We start from the raw sequence: 15,050 nt of genomic DNA, 5'->3' as shown, positions 1-15,050 counted from the left end.
GGTGGGGGGGGGGAGATCCGGGCTGGGGCGGGCTCCCGGCGTGCACCGGGACGGGACGGGCGGGGGCGTGGCTGGGGAGGAGCGGCGCTACAGGTACCGGGGGTTGGGGGGCGGGGGGGGAATTGGGGTGTGGGGACCCCCCCCGTGGGAACGGAGACCCCCCCGTGGGAACGGAGACCCCCGCCGGGGGGACCCCAATCGTTCCCGTGGGATTCCCCCCCCCCCGTGGGAACCGAGTTTTCCCCGTGGGACCCGCCCCCCCCACCGTGGGAACTCCCCCGGTTTTGGGATCTCCCCCCGGTTTTGGGATCCCCTCCCCGGTTTAGGATCCGTTCTCCCGGGATCCGCCCCCCACCGTGGGAACCCCGTCGGGTTTAGGATCCCCCCGCCGGTTTTGGACCCCCCCTCCCCCCCGGTTTTGGGGTCCCTCCCCCGTTTTTGGGATCCGTTCCCCCCCGTTCCCCCCCGGTTTTGGGGTGCCCCCCGCCGTTTTTGGGATCCGTTCCCTCCGGTTTTGGGATCCGTTTCCCGGACCCACGCCCCACCGTGGGAACTCCCCCGGTTTTGGGATCCCCTCCCGGTTTTGGGGTTCCTCCCCCGGTTTTGGGATCCGTTCCCCCCGGTACCCGCCTCCCCCCCCGTGGGAACCCCCCCGGGTTTAGGATCCGTTCCCCCCGGTTTTGAGACCCCTCCCCGTTTTTGGGATCCGTTCTCCCCCCCGTTCCCGCCCCCCGTTCCCGGTCCCGCCCCCACCCCCGGTGCCCCGGGGCGCGGGCGCGGCCCCCCCGCGCCTCCCCCGCGTGACCCAGCGCTCTGGAATTGGGCGGAGAGGCCGCGGGGACGCGCCCGCGATACCGGCACCCACCGGGACCCTCCGGTAACTCCCAGGTACCCACCGGGACCCCTCCGGTACCCCCCGGCACCCTCCGGTAACTCCCGGGTACCCACCGGGACCCCTCTGGTACCCCCCCGGGACCCTCCGGTAACTCCCGGGTACCCCCCGGGACCCTCCGGTAACTCCCAGGTACCCCCCGGGACCCTCCGGTAACTCCCAGGTACCCCCCGGGACCCTCCCAGACCCCTCCGGTAACTCCCAGGTACCCCCCGGGACCGTCCCAGACCCTTCCGTTACCTCCCAGGTACCCACCGGGACCCTCCGGTAACTCCCGAGACCCCTGCAGTACCCCCCGGGACCCTCCGGTACATCTCTGGTACCCACCGGGACCCTCCGGTAACTCCCAGGTACTCACCGAGACCCTCCCAGACCCCTCCGGTAACTCCCAGGTACCCACCGGGACCCCTCCGGTAACTCCCGAGACCCCTCCAGTACCCCCCGGGACCCTCCGGTACCTCCCAGGTACTCACCGGGACCCCTCCGGAACTCACCGGGACCCCTCCGGTACCTCCCAGGTACCCACCGGGACCCTCCCAGACCCCTCCGGTACTCACCGGGACCCTCCGGTATCTCCCGGGACCCCCCGGGACCCACCGGGACCCACCGAGACCCCTCCGGTACCCACCGGGACCCTCCGGGACCCCCCGGGACCCACCGAGACCCCTCCGGTATCCTCGGGACCTCTCAGGTACCCACCGGGACCCCCCACGGGACCCCCCCCGGGTGGGATTTTGGGGGTCCTAGGGAGGGGTCCGGGACCCCCGACTCAAATTTGGGGGGACCGGGAGAGGGTCCCGAACCCCGGGTGGGATTTTGGGGTGGGGGAGGTGGGGGGGGGGACAGCCCCGGGTGGGATTTGGGGGTCCGGGACCCACCCCCAGGTGGGATCTGGGGGTCCGGGACCCCCCCCGGGTGGGATTTGGGGGTCCGGGACCCCCCCCGGGTGGGATTTTGGGGTGGGGGGGTGACACCCCCGGGTGGGATTTTGGGGTAGGGGGTTGGGGGGTTGACACCCTCGGGCGTGTTCCCAATTCAGGGCAGGGGTCCCTCAAACTCCCCCAGACCCCCAAATCCAACCCTGGGACCCCCCCCACCCCAAAAAAAAAAAAAAAAACCCAACCCCGCTCGTTCCTCTCGGGAAAATCCAAAAAAATCCCAAAAACCCCAAAAACTCACCCCAAAAAATCCTCAAAAAATTCTACAAAAATCCCCAAAAATCCCCCCAAAAATCTCCCAAAAGTCCCAAAAAATCCCCCCAAAAATCCCCAAAAAATTCCCCCAAAATCTCCCAAAAATCCCAAAAACTCACCCAAAAAAATCCCCCCAAAAATCTCCCAAAAATCCCAAAAAATCCCCCCAAAAATCTCCCAAAAATCCCCCAAAAATTCCCCCAAAAATCTCCCAAAAATCCCCCAAAATCTCCAAAAAATCCCAAAAAATTCCCCCAAAAAATCCTCAAAAAATTTCCCAAAAATCCCAAAAAATCTCCCAAAAATCCCAAAAAATGCCCCCCAAAAATCCTCAAAAAATTTCCCAAAAATCCCCCAAAATCCCCCCAAAAATCTCCCAAAAATCCCAAAAAATCCCCCCAAAAATCTCCCAAAAATCCCAAAAAATGTCCCCAAAAAATCCTCTAAAAATTTCCCAAAAACCCCAAAAACTCACCCAAAAATCCCCAAAAAATTCCCCCAAAAATCCCAGAAAATTCCCCCAAAAAATCTCCCAAAAATTCCCCCTAAAAATCCCTAAAATATCAAAAAAATTCTCCTAAAATTCCCTAAAAGTCTTCTAAAAAAATCCCAAAAAATCCCCTAAAAAATCCCTAAAAATCATCAAAAAAATCCCTAAAATTCCCAAAAAATCATCCAAAAAATCCCCTAAAAAATCCCTAAAAATACCAAAAAATCATCCAAAAAATTTCCCCTAAAAAAATCCCTAAAAATCCCAAAAAATCATCCAAAAAAATCCCCTAAAAATCCTAAAAAATAAATTTAAAAAATCCCCAAAAAAATCCAAAATCCCCCCCCAAAAAATAAAAAAAGAACCGAAATACCCCCCAAAAAAATCTCAAAAATAATTTTAAAAAATCGAAAAAATTAAAATAAAAAACCGAAAATCCCCCAAATTCGGGGGTCCCGCGGTTCTGGGGGTGCCCCCGGCCTGGCCCCGCCCCGGGGGGTGGGCGTGGCCGCCCCCCCCGCGGGTTAATTAGCGCTAATTACTCTAATTACTGTTGTGCTGCTGCCCGGCCCCGGCGGGTCCCGGCACGCCCCGCTCGCGGCGTTCCCAGGGATCGCGGCCGGGGGGGGGGGGGGTCCCCAAAATGTCCCCAAAATGTCCCCAAAATGTCCCAAACCCCCCCAAAAAAATCACCGGGACCCCCTCCCTGTCCTAAAGGTCCAAAAAGGGTGAAAAAAAAAAACCCAAAAACGCCAAAATCCGCAAAAAAAGAGCGAAAATCCTTTAAAAAAAGAGCTGAAATCGTCTCAAAAAGCGCTAAAATCCTCAAAAAGAGGCCCTAAATTCATCAAGAAGTGTTAAAATCATCCTAAAAAGCGCTAAAATCGTCAAAAAAAGAGGGAATGTCCTTTAAAAAGAGGGGAAATGGTCTGAAAGAGCGATAAAATCCTCAAAAAGTGCTAAAATCGCCCCAAAAGTGCTAAAATCGCCCCAAAAAGTGCTAAAATCGCCCTAAAAAGCGCTAAAATCACCCCAAAAAGTGCTAAAATCACCCCAAAAGTGCTAAAATCATCCCAAATTGATAAAATCGCCCCAAAAAGTGCTTAAATAGCCCCAAAAGTGCTAAAATCACCCCAAAAAGTGCTAAAATTGCCCTAAAAAGTGCTAAAATCACCCCAAAAAGTGCTAAAATCACCCCAAAAGTGCTAAAATCGCCCTAAAAGTGCTAAAATCGCCCCAAAAAGTGCTAAAATCGCCCCCAAAAGTGCTAAAATCATCCCAAAAAGCTCTAAAATCACCCCAAAAGTGCTAAAATCGCCCCAAAAAGTGCTAAAATCGCCTTAAAAGTGCTAAAATCACCCCAAAAAGCGCTAAAATCGCCCCAAAAAGTGCTAAAATCGCCCCAAAAAGTGCTAAAATCATCCCAAAAAGCTCTAAAATCACCCCAAAAAGTGCTAAAATCGCCCCAAAAAGTGCTAAAATCACCCTAAAAAGCGCTAAAATCACTCCAAAAAGTGCTAAAATCGCCCCAAAAAGTGCTAAAATCGCCCTAAAATGTGCTAAAATCACCCCAAAAAGTGCTACAATCGCCCAATAAAGTGCTAAAATCTCCCCAAAAAGTGCTAAAATCACCCCAAAAAGTGCTAAAATCGCCCCAAAAAGTGCTAAAATCGCCCCAAAAAGTGCTAAAATCACCCCAAAAGTGCTAAAATCGCCCCAAAAAGTGCTAAAATCACCCTAAAAAGTGCTAAAATCGCCCCAAAAGCGCTAAAATCACCCTAAAAAGTGCTAAAATCGCCCCCAAAAGTGCTAAAATCACCCTAAAAAGTGCTAAAATCGCCCTAAAAAGTGCTAAAATCGCCCCCAAAAGTGCTAAAATCGCCCTAAAAAGCGCTAAAATCGCCCTAAAAAGTGCTAAAATCACCCTAAAAAGCGCTAAAATCACCTAAAAAGTGCTAAAATCGCCCCAAAAAGCGCTAAAATCACCCTAAAAAGTGCTAAAATCACCCTAAAAAGTGCTAAAATTGCCCCAAAAAGCGCTAAAATCGCCCTAAAAAGTGCTAAAATCATCCCAAATTGATAAAATCGCCCCAAAAAGTGCTAAAATCGCCCCAAAAAGCGCTAAAATCACCCCAAAAAAGCGCTAAAATCCCCCAAAGCCCATCAAGTGCCCCCCCCGCGATGTCCCCCAGTGTCCCCTCAGTGTCCCCTCAGTGTCCCCAGACCCCCCAAAAAGCCCCAAAAAGCCCCAAAATGCCCCAAATGTCCCCCCAGGATGGCGAGCGAGCGGCTGCGCAGCGCCCAGGACCTGCTGGACCTGACCTTCCAGTGTGAGCGGGGGGACCCCGAAATCCGGGGGGGACCCCAAAATCCGGGGGGACCCCAAAATCTGGGGGGGGACCCCAAATTCTGGGAGGGACTCCAAAATCTGGGAGGGACCCCCACCCCAAATCTGTGTGTGCCCCCTACCCCAAATCTGTGTGTGCCCCCTACCCCAAAATCCGGGGGGACCCCAAAATCTGGGGGGGGACCCCAAAATCTGGGGGGGACCCCCACCCCAAATCTGTGCGTGCCCCCCACCCCAAATCTGTGTGTGCCCCCCACCTCAAATCTGTGTGTGCCCCCCACCCCAAAATCTGTGGGGACCCCATATTGGGGGGGACCCCAAAATCCGGGGGGACCCCAAAATCTGGGGGTGACCCCAAAATCCGGGGAGACCCCCCACCCCAAAATCTGTGGGGACCCCAAAATCTGGGGGAGACCCCCACCCCAAATCTGTGTGTGCCCACCACCCCAAAATCTGTGGGGACCCCAAATCGGGGGGGACCTCAAATCCAGAGGGAAACCCCAAAATTCGGGGGGACTCCAAAATCCGGGGGGGAACCCCAAAATTCGAGGGGACCCCAACCCCAAAATCTGTGGGGACCCCAAAATCTGGGGGAGACCCCCACCCCAAAATCTGTGGGGACCCCAAATCCGGGGGGACCCCAAATCAGGAGGGGACCCCCACACCCCACCCCAAAATTTGGGGGTTCCCCCAAACCTGTGTCTGCCCCAAATCTGAGGGTGCCCCCCACCCAAATCCATATCCCAAAATCCTTTATCCTCTCCCCAAATCCATGTTCCTAAATCCCCTTTTCCAACCCCAAATCCATGTTCCTAAATCCTCTTTTCTCACCCCAATTCCATGTTCCTAAATCCTCTTTTCTCACCCCAATTCCATGTTCCTAAATCCCCTTTTCTCACCCCAATTCCATCTTCCTAAATCCCCTTTTCTCATCCCAAACCCATGTCCCTAAATCCCCTTTTCCCACCCCAAATCCATGTCTCTAAATCCCCTTTTTTCACCCCAAACCCATGCTCCTAAATCCCCTTTTTTCACCCCAATTCCCTGTCCCTAAATCCCCGTTTTTCACCCCAAATCCAGCCCTGGCCATGCAGCACATGGACCTGAAGCAGCAGCTGGAGCTGGACTCGGCCGTGGCCAAAGTTCCCAAATCCTTTATCCTCACCCCAAACCCGTGACCCCCACCCCAATTCCGTGACCCCCACCCCAATTCCATGTCCCTAAATCCCCGTTTTTCACCCCAAACGCAGCGCTGGCCATGCAGCACATGGACCTGAAGCAGCAGGTGGAGCTGGACTCGGCCGTGCATGAATCCTTTATCCTCACCCCAAATCCTTATCCATGCTCCTAAATCCCCTTTTCTCACCCCAATTCCATGTCCCCAAATCCCCGTTTTTCACCCCAAATCCAGCGCTGGCCATGCAGCACATGGACCTGAAGCAGCAGGTGGAGCTGGACTCGGCCGTGGCCAAAGTTCCCAAATCCTTTATCCTCACCCCAAATCCCTGTCCCTAAATCCTTTATCCTCACCCCAAATCCGTGTCCCCCACCCCAATTCCATGTCCCTAAATCCCCGTTTTTCACCCCAAACGCAGCCCTGGCCATGCAGCACATGGACCTGAAGCAGCAGCTGGAGCTGGACTCGGCCGTGGCCAAAGTTCCCAAATCCTTTATCCTCACCCCAAATCCTTTATCCTCACCCCAAATCCGTGACCCTCACCCCAATTCCATGTCCCTAAATCCCCGTTTTTCACCCCAAATCCAGCCCTGGCCATGCAGCACATGGACCTGAAGCAGCAGCTGGAGCTGGACTCGGCCGTGCATGAATCCTTTATCCTCACCCCAAATCCTTTATCCTCACCCCAAACCCGTGACCCCCACCCCAAACCTGTGTCCCCCACCCCAAACCCGTGACCTCCACCCCAATTCCGTGTCCCTAAATCCCCGTTTTTCACCCCAAACGCAGCCCTGGCCATGCAGCACATGGACCTGAAGCAGCAGGTGGAGCTGGACTCGGCCATGGCCAAAGTTCCCAAATCCTTTATCCTCACCCCAAATCCTTTATCCTCACCCCAAATCCGTGACCCCCACCCCAATTCCATGTTCCTAAATCCCCTTTTCTCACCCCAATTCCGTGTCCCTAAATCCCGTTTCTCACCCCAAACGTAGCCCTGGCCATGCAGCACATGGACCTGAAGTAGCAGGTGGAGCTGGACTCGGCCGTGCATGAATCCTTTATCCTCACCCCAAATCCCTGTCCCTAAATCCTTTATCCTCACCCCAAATCCTTTATCCTCACCCCAAACCCGTGACCCCCACCCCAATTCCGTGTCCCTAAATCCCCGTTTTTCACCCCAAACCCAGCCCTGGCCATGCAGCACATGGACCTGAAGCAGCAGGTGGAGCTGGACTCGGCCGTGGCCAAAGTTCCCAAATCCTTTATCCTCACCCCAAATCCTTTATCCTCACCCCAAATCCGTGACCCCCACCCCAATTCCATGTTCCTAAATCCCCTTTTCTCACCCCAATTCCGTGTCCCTAAATCCCCGTTTCTCACCCCAAACGTAGCCCTGGCCATGCAGCACATGGACCTGAAGTAGCAGGTGGAGCTGGACTCGGCCGTGCATGAATCCTTTATCCTCACCCCAAATCCCTGTCCCTAAATCCTTTATCCTCACCCCAAATCCTTTATCCTCACCCCAAACCCGTGACCCCCACCCCAATTCCGTGTCCCTAAATCCCCGTTTTTCACCCCAAACCCAGCCCTGGCCATGCAGCACATGGACCTGAAGCAGCAGGTGGAGCTGGACTCGGCCGTGGCCAAAGTTCCCAAATCCTTTATCCTCACCCCAAATCCTTTATCCTCACCCCAATTCCGTGACCCCCACCCCAATTCCGTGTCCCTAAATCCCCGTTTTTCACCCAAACCCAGCCCTGGCCATGCAGCACATGGACCTGAAGCAGCAGGTGGAGCTGGACTCGGCCGTGGCCAAAGTTCCCAAATCCTTTAATCCTCACCCCCCCCAAAACACCGTGACCCCCACCCCAAACCCGTGACCCCCACCCCAATTCCATGTCCCTAAATCCCCTTTTCTCACCCCAATTCCATGTCCCTAAATCCCCGTTTTTCACCCCAAACCCAGCGCTGGCCATGCAGCACATGGACCTGAAGCAGCAGGTGGAGCTGGACTCGGCCGTGGCCAAAGTTCCCAAATCCTTTATCCTCACCCCAAATCCTTTATCCTCACCCCAAACCCGTGACCCCCACCCCAATTCCGTGACCCCCACCCCAATTCCCATGTCCCTAAATCCCCGTTTTTCACCCCAAATCCAGCCCTGGCCATGCAGCACATGGACCTGAAGCAGCAGGTGGAGCTGGACTCGGCCGTGGCCAAAGTTCCCAAATCCTTTATCCTCACCCCAAATCCTTTATCCTCACCCCAAATCCTTATCCATGCTCCTAAATCCCCTTTTCTCACCCCAAACCCGTGACCCCCACCCCAATTCCGTGTCCCCCACCCCAATTCCCTGTCCCTAAATCCCCGTTTTTCACCCCAAACGCAGCCCTGGCCATGCAGCACATGGACCTGAAGCAGCAGCTGGAGCTGGACTCGGCCGTGCATGAATCCTTTATCCTCACCCCAAATCCCTGTCCCTAAATCCTTTATCCTCACCCCAAACCCGTGACCCCCACCCCAATTCCGTGTCCCTAAATCCCCGTTTTTCACCCCAAATCCAGCCCTGGCCATGCAGCACATGGACCTGAAGCAGCAGGTGGAGCTGGACTCGGCCGTGGCCAAGGTGGACGAGCTCTCCCGGCAGCTCGAGTCCCTCTGGACGGACGGGCCCGGACCCCCCCCCAAAGTGAGCCCCGTGGTTTTTTGGGGGATTTGGGGAATTTGGGGAGGGGGCGTACCCCCCCCTCCCCCCCCACCGTTCACCCCTCCCCCAACCCGTTTAACCCCTTCGTGCCCAGGAGCAGAGCAGCCCCGGCCGGAGCCGCTCGAGCCGCCGGAGCCTCCTCGGGGACGCTCTGGAATTGGGGGGGGGTCTCGGGGACCCTTTGGGGCGACCCCCCGCCCCATTTCCTGGGGGGGGAGCTGGAGCGCGCCCCCTCCCCCCGGCCCAAGGTGCTGGCGGTGCCCAGCCCCGGGGGGGGAGGGGCGGGGGGCGGCCGAGCCCCCCTCCCCACGGCCCCTGCGGCCCTTCGAGCTCCTGGGGGGGCTCGGGGGGTCCCCGGGGGGGGCGTTCGGCACCGAGAGACCCCCGGCCCCCCCCCCCGTACGAGGTGCAGGCGCTGTACCCGTCCCTGAGCGGCCCCCCCGGAACGTTCCGGGCACAGGGTGAGGGACAGCGGGGACACGGGGGGGGGACATGGGGGGGACAGAGGGGGGACATGGGGGGGGGACATGGGGGGGACATGGGGGGGACATGGGGGGGGGACGTGGGGGGACAGAGGGGGGACATGGGGGGACAAGGAGGGGACATGGGGGGGACGTGGGGGGGGACATGGGGGGACAGAGGGGGGGATAAGGGGGGGAGAGAGGGGGGATAAGGGGGGGGTACATGGGGGGACAGAGGGGGGACATGGGGGGGGACGTGGGGGGACATGGAGGGGACATGGGGGGGGACATGGGGGGGAGAGAGGGGGGATAAGGGGGGGTACATGGGGGGACAGAGGGGCGACATGGGGGGGGACATGGGGGGGTCTTGGGGGGACAGAGGGGGGGATAAGGGGGGGGGACATGGGGGGACAGAAAGGGGACAGCAGGGTGATAAAGGGGGGACAGAGGGGGGGATAAGGGGGGGACATGCAGGGGACAGAGGGGGGACATGGGGGGACAAGGAGGGGACAGAGAGGGGACATGGGGGGGGACAGAGGGGGGACATGGGGGGGGACATGAGGGGGACATGGTGAGGGGACAGAGGGGGCATAAGGGGGGGACAAGGAGGGGACGGGGGGGACAGCAGGGTGATAAAGGGGGGATGGGGGATAAGGGGGGGGACACTGAGGGGGACATGGGGGGACAGAGGGGGGACAGAGAGGGGGACATGGGGGGGACAGAGAGAGGGGACAGAGGGGGGACATGGGGGGACAAGGAGGGGACGGGGGGGGACACAGAGGGGACAGAAGGGGGGGACATGGAGGGGACATGGGGGGACAGAGGGGGGACAGAGAGGGAACGGGGGGACATGGAGGGGACATGGGGGGGACACAGAGGGGGACATGGGGGGGACACAGAGGGGGACATGGGGGGGATAAGGGGGGACATGGGGGGGACACAGAGGGGACAGAAGGGGGGACATGGGGGGGACAATGAAGGGACAGAGAGGGGACAGAGGGGGGGGACATGGAGGGGACAAAGGGGGGGACAGAGAGGGGACATGGGGGGATAAGGGGGTGACACGGTGGGGGACATGGGGGGATAAATGGGGGGGATGTGGGGGGGGACAGAGAGGGGACAAGATGGGGACACGGGTGGGGGTGTCCCTAAATTATCCTGGGCTGTCCCTGTGTCCCCAACCCCTCTCAGGCTGTCCCCACTGCTGTCCCCGTGTCCCCAACCCTGTCCCCAGGCTGTCCCCATCACTGTCCCTGTGTCCCCAGCCCTGTCCCCAGGGTGTCCCCACCGCTGTCCCCGTGTCTGCATTGCTGTCCCCATGGCTGTCCCCGTGTCCCCAACCCCTCTCGGGCTGTCCCCATTGCTGTCCCCGTGTCCCCATGGCTGTCCCTGTGTCCCCACGGCTGTCCCCGTGTCCCCAACCCTGTCCCCAGGCTGTCCCCATCGCTGTCCCCGTGTCCCCAACCCCTCCCAGGCTGTCCCCACTGCTGTCCCCGTGTCTGCATTGCTATCTCCATGGCTGTCCCCGTGTCCCCACGGCTGTCCCCCTGTCCCCAACCCTGTCCCCGTGTCCCTGTGGCTGTCCCCCTGTCCCCAACCCTGTACCCGTGTCCCCATGGCTGTCCCCGTGTCCCCAACCCTGTACCCGTGTCCCCATGGCTGTCCCCGTGTCCCCATGGCTGTCCCCGTGTCCCTGTGGCTGTCCCCCTGTCCCCACGGCTGTCCCCGTGTCCCCAACGCCTCTCGGGCTGTCCCCACTGCTGTCCCCGTGTCTGCATTGCTGTCCCCGTGTCCCCATGGCTGTCCCCGTGTCCCCAACCCTGTCCCCATGTCCCCATTGCTGTCCCCATGGCTGTCCCCATGGCTGTCCCCGTGTCCCCACGGCTGTCCCCATGTCCCCGACCCTGTCCCCAGGCTGTCCCCATCGCTGTCCCCGTGTCCCCAACCCCTCCCGGGCTGTCCCCATTGCTGTCCCCGTGTCTGCATTGCTGTCCCCATGGCTGTCCCCACGGCTGTCCCCGTGTCCCCACGGCTGTCCCCGTGTCCCCAACCCTGTCCCCATGTCCCCACGGCTGTCCCCGTGTCCCCACGGCTGTCCCCGTGTCCCCAACCCTGTCCCCCTGTCCCCACGGCTGTCCCCGTGTCCCCATGGCTGTCCCTGTGTCCCCAACCCTGTCCCCGTGTCCCCAACCCTGTCCCCGTGTCCCCATGGCTGTCCCCCTGTCCCCATGGCTGTCCCCAGGGTGTCCCCACGGCTGTCCCCGTGTCCCCAACCCTGTCCCCGTGTCCCTGTGGCTGTCCCCATGGCTGTCCCCACGGCTGTCCCCGTGTCTGCATTGCTATCTCCATGGCTGTCCCCGTGTCCCCACGGCTGTCCCTGTGTCCCCAACCCTGTCCCCAGGCTGTCCCCATGGCTGTCCCCGTGTCCCCAACCCCTCTCGGGCTGTCCCCACGGCTGTCCCCGTGTCCCCAACCCTGTCCCCCCCCCAGATGACCTCGGCATCAAGCGGCGGCCGCAGAAGAGTTGGAACGAGTCCGACCTGGACGTGGCCTACGAGAAAAAACCGCCGGGCCCGGGGGGCTACGACCGTGAGAGGGGGCTGGGGACACCGGGGGACACCGGGGGGACAGCGGGTGACATCGGGGGACATCGGGGGACAGCAGGGGACAGCGGGGGGGTGGCACCTGGTGGGGTTTTGGGGGGGTTTGCAGGGGGTTTGGGGGCATTTTGGGGCATTTTGGGGGGGTCTCGGGGGTTGGGAAAGGGAGTTGGGGGGCTGGGGACACTGGGGGACACCGGGGGACATCGGGGGACAGCGGGGGACAGCGGGGGACAGCGGGGGGGTGGCACTTGATGGGGTTTTGGGGGGGTTTTGGGGGGTTTTGGGGGGGTCTCGGGGGTGGGGAAGGGATTTGGGGGGGCTGGGGGGACTGGGGGGGTCTGGGGACACTGGGGGACATCAGGGGACATCGGGGGGGGTGGCACCTGATGGAGTTTTGAGGGGGGTTGCAGGGGGTTTTGGGGGGTTTGGGGCTTTTTTTTGGGGGGGGGGGGGTGTAGGATAGGGAGGGGGTTCCAGGACTTTTTGGAAGGGTCTGGGGGCTTTTTGGGGGGAGGGTCTGGGGGTTTTTTGGGGGGGTTTAGGGTGGAAAGGGGTTGTGCAGGTTTTTTGGGGGGGATCCTGAGTTTTGAGGGGTCTGGGGCTTTTTTGGGGGGGTTTAGGGTGGAAAGGGGTTGTGCAGGTTTTTTTGGGGGGGATCCTGAGTTTTGAGGGGTCTGGGGGCTTTCTGGGGAGGGTCTGGGGCTTTTTTGGGGGGTTTAGGGTGGAAAGGGGGTTGTGCAGGTTTTTTTTGGGGGGATCCTGATTTTTTAGGGGTCTGGGGGCTTTTTTGGGGAGGGTCTGGGGGCTTTTTTGGGGCGTTTAGGGTGGAAAGGGGGTTGTGCAGGTTTTTTTGGGGGGATCCTGAGTTTTGAGGGGTCTGGGGGCTTTTTTGGGGAGGGTCTGGGGGTTTTTTTGGGGGGTTTAGGGTGGAAAGGGGTTGTGCAGGTTTTTTGGGGGGGATCCTGATTTTTTAGGGGTCTGGGGGCTTTTTTGGGGGGGTTTAGGGTGGAAAGGGGTTGTGCAGGTTTTTTTGGGGGGGATCCTGAGTTTTGAGGGGTCTGGGGGTTTTTTTTGGGGAGGGTCTGGGGGCTTTTTTGGGGTGTTTAGGGTGGAAAGGGGGTTGTGCAGGTTTTTTGGGGGGGATCCTGAGTTTTGAGTGGTCTGGGGGCTTTTTTGGGGAGGGTCTGGGGGTTTTTTTGGGGGGTTTAGGGTGGAAAGGGGGTTGTGCAGGTTTTTTGGGGGGGATCCTGAGTTTTGAGGGGTCTGGGGGTTTTTTTGGGGAGGGTCTGGGGGCTTTTTTGGGGTGTTTAGGGTGGAAAGGGGTTGTGCAGGTTTTTTGGGGGGGATCCTGATTTTTTAGGGGTCTGGGGGCTTTTTTGGGGGGGTTTAGGGTGGAAAGGGGTTGTGCAGGTTTTTTTGGGGGGGATCCTGAGTTTTGAGGGGTCTGGGGGCTTTTTTGGGGGGGTCTGGGGCTTTTTTGGGGGGTTTAGGGTGGAAAGGGGTTGTGCAGGATTTTTTGGGGGGGATCCTGATTTTTTAGGGGTCTGGGGGCTTTTTTGGGGGGGTTTAGGGTGGAAAGGGGTTGTGCAGTTTTCTTGGGGGGGGATCCTGAGTTTTGAGGGGTCTGGGGGCTTTCTGGGGAGGGTCTGGGGGTTTTTTTTGGGGAGGGTCTGGGGGCTTTTTTGGGGCGTTTAGGGTGGAAAGGGGGTTGTGCAGGTTTTTTGGGGGGGATCCTGAGTTTTGAGGGGTCTGGGGGCTTTTTGGGGGGGGGGTCTGGGGGCTTTTTGGGGCGTTTAGGGTGGAAAGGGGGTTGTGCAGGTTTTTTTGGGGGGGATCCTGATTTTTTAGGGGTCTGGGGCTTTTTTGGGGGGGTTTAGGGTGGAAAGGGGTTGTGCAGGTTTTTTTGGGGGGATCCTGAGTTTTGAGGGGTCTGGGGGCTTTTTGGGGGGGGGTCTGGGGGCTTTTTTGGGGGGTTTAGGGTGGAAAGGGGTTGTGCAGGATTTTTTGTGGGGGATCCTGAGTTTTGAGGGGTCTGGGGGCTTTTTTGGGGAGGGTCTGGGGGCTTTTTTGGGGGGTTTAGGGTGGAAAGGGGTTGTGCAGGATTTTTTGGGGGGGATCCTGATTTTTTAGGGGTCTGGGGGCTTTTTTGGGGCGTTTAGGGTGGAAAGGGGTTGTGCAGGATTTTTTGGGGGGGATCCTGATTTTTTAGGGGTCTGGGGGCTTTTTTGGGGGGTTTAGGGTGGAAAGGGGTTGTGCAGGATTTTTTGGTGGGGATCCTGATTTTTGAGGGGTCTGGGGGCTTTTTTGGGGAGGGTCTGGGGCTTTTTTGGGGGGGTTTAGGGTGGAAAGGGGGTTGTGCAGGTTTTTTGGGGGGATCCTGAGTTTTGAGGGGTCTGGGGCTTTTTGGGGAGGGTCTGGGGCTTTTTTGGGGGGTTTAGGGTGGAAAGGGGTTGTGCAGGATTTTTTGGGGGGGATCCTGATTTTTGAGGGGTCTGGGGGCTTTTTTGGGGAGGGTCTGGGGGCTTTTTTGGGGGGTTTAGGGTGGAAAGGGGGTTGTGCAGGTTTTGTTTGGGGGGATCCTGAGTTTTGAGGGGTCTGGGGGCTTTTTTGGGGAGGGTCTGGGGGCTTTTTTGGGGGGGTTTAAGGTGGAAAGGGGGTTGTGCAGGTTTTTTGGGGGGGATCCTGAGTTTTGAGGGGTCTGGGGGCTTTTTGGGGGGGGAGTCTGGGGGCTTTTTTGGGGGGGTTTAGGGTGGAAAGGGGTTGTGCAGGTTTTTTTGGGGGGGATCCTGAGTTTTGAGGGGTCTGGGGGCTTTTTTGGGGGGTTTAGGGTGGAAAGGGGTTGTGCAGGTTTTTTTGGGGGGGATCCTGAGTTTTGAGGGGTCTGGGGGCTTTTTTGGGGAGGGTCTGGGGGTTTTTTTGGGGGGGTCTGGGGGCTTTTTTGGGGGGTTTAGGGTGGAAAGGGGTTGTGCAGGTTTTTTTGGGGGGGATCCTGATTTTTTAGGGGTCTGGGGGCTTTTTTGGGGAGGGTCTGGGGGTTTTTTTGGGGGGGTTTAGGGTGGAAAGGGGTTGTGCAGGTTTTTTGGGGGGGGATCCTGATTTTTGAGGGGTCTGGGGGCTTTTTTGGGGAGGGTCTGGGGGTTTTTTGGGGTGTTTAGGTTGTCGAGGGAATTCTAGGATTATTT

At 58.5% G+C, this 15,050-nt stretch overlaps 1 protein-coding gene across 1 annotated transcript in view; it reads left to right on the top strand.

Annotated features, from left to right (window-relative positions):
* Nucleotides 1-52: 52 nt before the first annotated feature.
* Nucleotides 53-15,050, top strand: part of PPP1R13L (protein phosphatase 1 regulatory subunit 13 like) — a 16,904-nt gene continuing 1,906 nt past the window's right edge. Inside the window, exons 1-7 of the mRNA XM_059872472.1 lie at nt 53-93; nt 1,140-1,242; nt 1,411-1,583; nt 4,850-4,905; nt 8,662-8,786; nt 8,899-9,265; nt 11,756-11,899. Of these exons, the coding sequence (XP_059728455.1) occupies nt 4,851-4,905; nt 8,662-8,786; nt 8,899-9,265; nt 11,756-11,899 (691 nt within the window). The 5' untranslated portion in view covers nt 53-93; nt 1,140-1,242; nt 1,411-1,583; nt 4,850. The remainder of the gene's footprint in view (nt 94-1,139; nt 1,243-1,410; nt 1,584-4,849; nt 4,906-8,661; nt 8,787-8,898; nt 9,266-11,755; nt 11,900-15,050) is intronic.

The sequence above is a fragment of the Haemorhous mexicanus genome, chromosome 36, assembly GCF_027477595.1.
Source record: "Haemorhous mexicanus isolate bHaeMex1 chromosome 36, bHaeMex1.pri, whole genome shotgun sequence".
NCBI classification, from domain to species: domain Eukaryota; kingdom Metazoa; phylum Chordata; class Aves; order Passeriformes; family Fringillidae; genus Haemorhous; species Haemorhous mexicanus.
This window is presented reverse-complemented; position numbering and strand designations above follow the sequence as displayed.